This window comes from Salmo trutta, chromosome 13 (assembly GCF_901001165.1).
Source record: "Salmo trutta chromosome 13, fSalTru1.1, whole genome shotgun sequence".
Taxonomy (NCBI): Eukaryota; Metazoa; Chordata; class Actinopteri; order Salmoniformes; family Salmonidae; genus Salmo; species Salmo trutta.
In genome coordinates this window covers 59,724,494-59,733,820 of record NC_042969.1, presented here as the reverse complement: position 1 = coordinate 59,733,820, position 9,327 = coordinate 59,724,494, and the positions used below count along the sequence as shown (strand labels likewise).

Below are 9,327 nucleotides of genomic sequence, written 5' to 3'. Positions count from 1 at the left end.
GTAGTGAAAGAAGACACTCCTCTCTCACCTCGTCAATCCACCATCTGACTGAAGCACAGACAATGAGAAAGCCAGTTACTTACAACTCAAACCCGACTGAATGACACACAGACAATGAGAAAGCCAGTTACTTACAACTCAAACCCGACTGAATGACACACAGACAATGAGAAAGCCAGTTACTTACAACTCAAACCCGACTGAATGACACACAGACAATGAGAAAGCCAGTTACTTACAACTCAAACCTGACTGAATGACACACAGACAATGAGACTGCCAGTTACTTACAACTCAAACCCGACTGAATGACACACAGACAATGAGAAAGCCAGTTACTTACAACTCAAACCCGACTGAATGACACACAGACAATGAGAAAGCCAGTTACTTACAACTCAAACTCGACTGAATGACACATAGACAATGAGAACCCTAACACTAGCCTATGAGCCCATATCCCATAAGGACGTTTGCGCCTGTTATTTTTGGAAGGGAATCAAAAAAACAAAAAACTGGAAAAGAAAGCAAAAACATGAAAGGGTTACATTTGCATTCTAAACCTGGTTCTTCTCTTTATCGTAGCTTTATATTGAATTTTACATTCAAGTTTTGTACAAAGGTCAGCCTCATAGTACAATGGCTCCTCCCCCCTCTGCACTAAATTACAGGCAGCGCTGTCATTTGTGTTCAGAGATAAGGAGGTCGGTGTGTGATGCTGATCTGCGTGCGTGTCTCCCCCACTGTGAGCATGGTGTCTGTACGGCTGCTGAGCGCTACAGGAGGTGCCATGGCCCGTTAGGAGATAACATTTCTCAGGAGCCAAAGCCTTTATGCTCCACAACGGGGGCCCTGCTGTACAGATGAGGTAGAAGAGATAGACCAGACCAAGCTAAGTCACCATCACAGCTTTTTACACACAGCGCCAGTCACCATCACAGCTTTTACACACAGCGCCAATCACCATCACAGCTTTTTACACACAGCGCCAGTCACCATCACAGCTTTTTACACACAGCGCCAGTCACCATCACAGCTTTTTACACACAGCGCCAGTCACCATCACAGCTTTTTACACACAGCGCCAGTCACCATCACAGCTTTTTACACACAGCGCCAGTCACCATCACAGCTTTTTACACACAGCGCCAGTCACCATCACAGCTTTTTACACACAGCGCCAGTCACCATCACAGCTTTTTACACACAGCGCCAGTCACCATCACAGCTTTTTACACACAGCGCCAGTCACCATCACAGCTTTTTACACACAGCGCCAGTCACCATCACAGATGTATATTTACATTTTTTAAATGTAACCTTTATTTAACTAGGCAAGTCAGTTAAGAACAAATTCTTATTTTCAATGACGGCCTACCGGGGAACAGTTGGTTAACTGTCTTGTTCAGGGCAGAACGACAGATGTTTTACCTTTGTCAGCTCGGGGATTTGATCTTGCCCAACGCTCTAACCACTAGGCTACCTTCCACCCTATGTAGTAGAAAGCGATGGGTTAGAAGAAGCCTACATAACCAGCCCATAAAGTTAAATTTAACACCCATACTGTATGTGGCCAGCTATGTAAACTTTAACATTGATTTATCCTGCAATAGATGTCGGTAACATACATTTTTGTCTTCTTCTATTGCCTCTTAAGAGGAAAGTAATCTAAAAGTAACTGAATGTAATCAGATTGCGTTACTGAGTTTGGGTAATCCAAGTGATTATGTGAATGAGTGAGTGTGTGTGTGTGTGTTTTCCTGGGTGCTTGTGCAAGAAGAAATTCCACTACTATATAACCATCCAAACTGTTCATTACTGTACTAGCCATATTAACCTCCTCCTCTGCATGCCAAATGGAGACATCCAGTTAGATCACACAGACTCTTAATGTCACTGGGGATGGCTATCCCCTCCCACCAATCTGATTCAATTAGAATGGATTCATTTCATCCTCGGAATAATGGCTGAATACGATGGGAGGGCAGATATCATCTGGAATTAGAGATCTGCTGAAATAGGGGCAGAAATGGATGGCTGCTATATTAAAAGAGGAAAGAGAAGAAGGGATTTCATTTTCTGAAGAGGGCTAGATTGTGAAAAGTTCCTGTTGGGAAGGCCAACATATGATGGGATCTAGCATCTAGCTAGCGGTGGGAGGGCAACCGCTAAGTGAAACTCAAAATGTCAGAATGTCATAATTTACTCTTTCCCCCATACCGTTTTATTACAACACAGCTCCAAGCTGTGGTTGTTGTTAGGCACTTGGAACATGGCGATAGTTTCTCAAACTCCTGCTAAATATATATTTCTCCTTCTGTCCCGTAAAACTGTCAACTCTCTGTTTACGTACACAATGTCATATTCTTTCTAACTCCACCCATCAACACAATAACTTCTCCATCCCCCTGTCTGATTTCTCTCTATTTGTCAAATCTCTTCCCTCTCTGTCTCTCTGCTTCTCTCAGGCAGTAAAGCATCCTACATGTAACATACAGGTAGCTGCCAAAATAAAGGAAACACCAACATAAAGTGTTTTAATAGTGTGTTGGGCCACCCACGACGCAGAACAGCTTTAATGCACCTTGATATAGATTCTACAAGTGTCTGGAACTCTGTTGGAGGGATGCGACACCGTTCACCATTTTTATACATGACTCTAAGCATGATGGGACGTTCATTACTTAATTAACTCAGGACCCACAGCTGTGTGGAAGCACCTGCTTTTAATATACTTTGAATCCCTAATTTACTCAAAGGTGTCCTTTATTATGGCATTTACTTGTACCTTCCCATAACCTAATATAGCACGTACATAATCTGATATTGAACACACCGCAGGAGATTGTTAACGCAGTGCTTAAGCTTCCACCTGAAGCTGTCACAGTAGGAGCAAAACACCAACATTTCTCTTTATACTGTTACCTTTCCTCTAATGATACCTTTGAAAGCTCCTCAAAGCCACCTTCAAAAAGACCCCTTTGGATCCGAGAGTATCTGTACATACCAACACATATCAAAACACCAAACCCACTGTGTTGAGGCTTTCTAACTGGCTTAAAACACACACCATTGCTTTCAATTAGGTTTAGATGAACCAGGTTTTAAATGCCGCTGGGCCAGAGATATGTGTTATTGACTTGTGGAGAAGGTCAGGGCGTTATCTTTCATGTTCTGATTAAACATGGCCATGATCAAAGGACATGTGTCGGAAAGGGACGCTCAGCAGGGTGGGCTTCCTCTGAGAGAAGATCTACTCTGATTGTGAAAGGGCATTCTCTCCCTCAGGCTGGGAAGGAGGAGATGATGGGGGAGGAGTTAAAGAGGAGGTAGGTGTGGTGTGGTGTGGCATTGGGTGACAGACCGGGCAACTGAGATAACACAGCTTTATCACTCAGGCTCATGGGGGACGTCAGGACCTTATGACAGGCACACACGCACGCACGCACGCACGCACGCACGCACACACACACACACACACACACACACACACACACACACACACACACACACACACATACAGCTTGGCAGTTTTAACACCTGTCATTATCTTGGTGACCTGTACAATAGAAGTGTTATCATGAGGACGGGGCCGTAACCTTTATGACATGATAAAAGTCGGATGAAATGGCGAGGGATGAAATGACCCTTCTAACCCAGCGGTGAAAACACAGTACCACACAACATGTTTCTTTGAAAAGCCCTGACTCTGCCAAGGGGAACTCATTGACGATCAGACACTCTACCAACACACACTGCTGCACCATTTCACTAGGAGCCATATTGTATTGACCCTCAGCTGCAGTACCATCTATTCAGTTAATCCAGTGCTGTGACAGGTTTCTCCTACCATGAGACACACCAACACCTAATCATCTCACTATGTGATGTGGTCCCAGTCTATTCAAACCCACAGGTTTCTCCTACCATGAGACACACCAACACCTAATCATCTCACTATGAGATGTGGTCCCAGTCTATTCAAACCCACAGGTTTCTCCTACCATGAGACACACCAACACCTAATCCTCTCACTATGTGATGTGTTCCCAGTCTGTTCAAACCCACAGGTTTCTCCTACCATGAGACACACCAACACCTAATCATATCACTATGTGATGTGGTCCCAGTCTATTCAAACCCACAGGTTTCTCCTACCATGAGACACACCAACACCTAATCATCTCACTATGAGATGTGGTCCCAGTCTATTCAAACCCACAGGTTTCTCCTACCATGAGACACACCAACACCTAATCCTCTCACTATGTGATGTGGTCCCAGTCTATTCAAACCCACAGGTTTCTCCTACCATGAGACACACCAACACCTAATCATCTCACTATGAGATGTGGTCCCAGTCTATTCAAACCCACAGGTTTCTCCTACCATGAGACACACCAACACCTAATCATCTCACTATGTGATGTGGTCCCAGTCTGTTCAAACCCACAGGTTTCTCCTACCATGAGACACACCAACACCTAATCATCTCACTATGTGATGTGGTCCCAGTCTATTCAAACCCACAGGTTTCTCCTACCATGAGACACACCAACACCTAATCCTCTCACTATGTGATGTGGTCCCAGTCTATTCAAACCCACTGGTTTCTCCTACCATGAGACACACCAACACCTAATCATCTCACTATGAGATGTGGTCCCAGTCTATTCAAACCCACAGGTTTCTCCTACCATGAGACACACCAACACCTAATCATCTCACTATGAGATGTGGTCCCAGTCTATTCAAACCCACAGGTTTCTCCTACCATGAGACACACCAACACCTAATCATCTCACTATGTGATGTGGTCCCAGTCTGTTCAAACCCACAGGTTTCTCCTACCATGAGACACACCAACACCTAATCATCTCACTATGTGATGTGGTCCCAGTCTATTCAAACCCACAGGTTTCTCCTACCATGAGACACACCAACACCTAATCCTCTCACTATGTGATGTGGTCCCAGTCTATTCAAACCCACTGGTTTCTCCTACCATGAGACACACCAACACCTAATCATCTCACTATGTGATGTGGTCCCAGTCTATTCAAACCCACAGGTTTCTCCTACCATGAGACACACCAACACCTAATCATCTCACTATGAGATGTGGTCCCAGTCTGTTCAAACCCACAGGTTTCTCCTACCACGAGACACACCAACACCTAATCATCTCACTATGAGATGTGGTCCCAGTCTATTCAAACCCACAGGTTTCTCCTACCATGAGACACACCAAGACCTAATCCTCTCACTATGTGATGTGGTCCCAGTCTATTCAAACCCACAGGTTTCTCCTACCATGAGACACACCAACACCTAATCCTCTCACTATGAGATGTGGTCCCAGTCTGTTCAAACCCACAGGTTTCTCCTACCATGAGACACACCAACACCTAATCATCTCACTATGAGATGTGGTCCCAGTCTATTCAAACCCACAGGTTTCTCCTACCATGAGACACACCAACACCTAATCCTCTCACTATGAGATGTGGTCCCAGTCTGTTCAAACCCACAGGTTTCTCCTACCATGAGACACACCAACACCTAATCATCTCACTATGAGATGTGGTCCCAGTCTGTTCAAACCCACAGGTTTCTCCTCCAACATGAACTTCTAACTCCAATTTTGTGTGTGACCTGTACAGTGTATGTAGCCCCCTTGGCGTCATTATGGGGTGACAAATGAATCTGTTAACGGAACAAGCCGGGCGCAGTCTCCCTTATTGAAATATCACTTTGCATGTGGGAATTAAAAAGTGTTAGTGAATAACTCAGAGGGCCTGGTGCTCCGAGGCCAGACACACAGAGAAGCATTAGACCATGCATCGTAGTTAACACCACATACACCACACTACGCACCACAGATGTCTCCGCCTGCCTCCCGCTTTTCTCTCTCTTTAATTCTCTCCATCTCTATAACTCACTCTCAAGCTTTTATGTCTTAGTATATACAGTTTTTCTCCTTCTCCCCCTTCTCTCGCTCTCACTGTGTTCCTACCTCTCTTTCACTCTCCAACTTGCTCTGCACCTGTCTCTATTCCCAGTGCTCTCTCTCTCTCTCTCTCTCTCTCTCTCTCTCTCTCTCTCTCTCTCTCTCTCTCTCTCTCTCTCTCTCTCTCTCTCTCTCTCTCTCTCTCTCTCTCTCTCTCTCTCCTCTCTCTCTCTCTCTCTCTCTCTCTCTCTCTCTCTCTCTCTCTCTCTCTCTCTCTCTCTCTCTCTCTCTCTCTCTCTCTCTCTCTCTCTCTCTCTCTCTCTCTCTCTCTCTCTCTCTCTCTCTCTCTCTCTCTCTCTCTCTCTCTCTCTCTCAATTTAATTCAATTCAATTCAAGGGGCTTTATTGGCATGGGAAACACATGTTAACATTGCCAAAGCAAGTGAAGCAGATAAAATACAAAGTGAAATAAACAATACAAATGAACAGTATACATTACACTCACAGAAGTTCCATAAGAATAAAGACATAACAAATCTCTCTCTCTCTACCCATCCCCCCCGTCTCTCTATGTATCAGGTATTCAGGGATATAATCCCGCCTGCGTCGCCGGTTGTAAAAGCACGTTATTGAATTTGTAAAGAACTCTGAAACATATGCAAATGAGTGGCATTGCACTGTATTAGATGATGTGATTTATATAGTGTGATTTGAATACATTTACATTGCCAAGGACAGATCCATTTCCATAGAGTTTCCTTTATGGCTAGAGACAATTGCTATACGGAGAATGGAAATTACCTCAATGAAATATTTATCTACGCAGATGACCAAAATAGCTGGTGTGCATTGGAGACAATGAACTAATAACTCAAATGAAGGACAGGAGGAGAACAATAGCAATTATGTCTGGCAAGACTGTGATTTCCATAACTATAATCAATACCACTCTCTCAGTAGCTACGAACAAAATACCTCCCAAAAACTTCCCATCGCTTCAGACTTACCTGATAAATGTTCCATCTTTTGCTATTCTTAGTCCCAGTTTATTTAAACCAATGATCATAAACTGCAAGGCCTTCAAAGTTGGATTTCAGCATTTCAGTACAGTATCTGAGGATTTCTCTTTTCTCTTTCCACACAGGAACTGAGGAACACACACATACAGTACAGACAGACACACAATTTCCCAGAGTCACTAGAAAGTGTGTTTTCCAAGAGTCTCAGCTAGCAGAGTTCATGACCCCGAAGTTGACTGAGGTGGCAAGACGACACTAACAGGTGAGGGGGAGGTGTATGTTCTGCAGTCAAATTAAAGCTGCAAGAATTCTGTGTCAACACCCAGACAGGGAAACAGGATTTCTAGACGCTACTTTGATCCAAAGCCATATTTATGGGAAAGTGGGTGGTGTCAATCCCACTGGTACAGGGAGTAAACCCCTTGAGTTTTACAGGCAAGCTCTCAGAGCAATATACAAACAGCAAAACAATACGGAGATGTACTGAGTGCGAAATGAATCCTTATTGGGAAATAGGTTTTGTGTAAATTATGCATTGATTAAAAGTTCAAACTTTAAGCTGTGTGCAATTCTTTCATGTTAGGATTGTGCCCAAACTAAGTATTGTATAAAACACGTTTATTTTGCCTTCCACATCCGAATGTAAGAATCAGAAATACTAACCTAGCCCCCCCCCTCCCTTCTGTCACCCCGTGTCACCTGCTTCACCTCTGAGTGCCACTTCCTTTCAGCCCCCCGGTTGGCAAGGCATGCTGGGTAAAATTAGTACACTTCAACTTGACATCCTCCGCTTCTCGACGGAACTGGAAACACTGTATTTCATCCTAATTATCAGCTCTCTCCCTCCTTCCTTCTCTCTCCCCCCTCTCTCTGAAAGCTGCTTCCTCTCTTTCGCTCTCTGAGACGTTCTCTAATTCTGTAAATCACAACGTATCTCTGAGAGTTTCTGTGAAGTCCTTCCGTGCTCTGAGACAGGCTGGCATACCGTCGCACCATCTGATGTTACCGGGGGAAACGCAGGTTACTCCAACGATGATACTCCTGCTCACCCCTCTGCCTCTCCTCACCCCTCACTCCCTTCTTGCATCCATCCACCCCCTCTCACCCCTCTCATCCCTCTCGCTACTCCTTGACAGCATTCTACCTGAGTTCCTCTCACCCCTCCCCTCTCATCACACTCTCTAATCTGTACCTCCCTCCCCCCATCTCCCGCCCCACTTTCTCCCTGCTGACAGCCATGGACCTGAGTCTCCTCTCCAGCTTTTCTCTCCGTCTCTCTACCTCGTATGTATGTAAACAACCTCTACTCATACCCCCCCCCCCCCCCCCACGTCTCCCTAACTCTCAGCGGGCCTCACTCTGTCTCTGACGGGATGACGCTAGCTGGGAGAAGAGAGGACCTATAAACTATTACCAGACAGGCCTGCTCTGCATCTCCAATCCTTCCTCTCTCTCTCTGCTGCTCTCCCTCCTTGCTCTCTCTCTACTGCTCTCCCTCCTCCTCTCTTTGCTGCTTTCCCTCCTCTCTCTCTCTCTCTCTCTCTCCCCTACTGCTCTCTCTCTCTCTCCCTACTGCTCTCTCTCTCTCCCTACTGCTCTCTCTCTCTCTCTCTCTCTCTCTCTCTCTCTCTCTCTACTGCTCTCTCTCTCTCTCTCTCTCGCTCTCTCTCGGTCTCTCTCTCCTAAAACAGTTAGGGTGGAAAACATTATTTAAATTGCAAATACAGTCACGAGCTGAATAACAAGGGCAGAGTTATAGCTGATGATGGTAATTGCGGTGGGGCCCCAGAGATGTTGATGTGATTGTTGTGATGTTAAAGAGTGCACAGCCAATATCAGTTTACTGGGCCAATGAGGCGTAAAGAAGCTACACACTACATGGTCCCCCTCCCTCCTTCCCTCTTTATTCCTCCCTCCCTCTCTTTCAGGGACTGAGGATTTTAAGCAGAAGCTGAGAAGGTACAACTCTCCCTCAGTCGTGTGGCTTGTGCCTATAGCTCTACTCAGTCAGACAGAACCAACACGACTGCAAGTCATAAACTGGTATATTCAGTGAATAATATGACAGTCTAATACGTCACAATTGCGCCAGGAAAGAAACTATTTCCAGAAAACAATTCAATATCTTTTGAATATATTAATTTCTAGACAAATGGGAACTTTCGTTCTCCCAAATTTGAAAGGTCAATGGTGAGACTTGTATGAAGGTTGTGACTGTGTACTATAAGAAAAGGTCATGTATTTGCTTTTTTAAGTACTATCTGCTCCCCTGCAAAGTGCTTCGGTCACACTTTATTTGGATAGTCCCGATTATCCATCTGTATATCCCCTACAGATGGTCATACTATCAACAAACTA

The 9,327-nt window shown here is 44.9% G+C and overlaps 1 protein-coding gene across 1 annotated transcript in view; it reads right to left on the bottom strand.

Annotated features, from left to right (window-relative positions):
* Positions 1–3,284: 3,284 nt before the first annotated feature.
* Positions 3,285–9,327, bottom strand: part of LOC115206793 (uncharacterized) — a 125,710-nt gene continuing 119,667 nt past the window's right edge. Inside the window, exon 9 of the mRNA XM_029773988.1 lies at positions 3,285–3,371. Coding sequence (XP_029629848.1) covers positions 3,285–3,371 — 87 coding nt within the window. The remainder of the gene's footprint in view (positions 3,372–9,327) is intronic.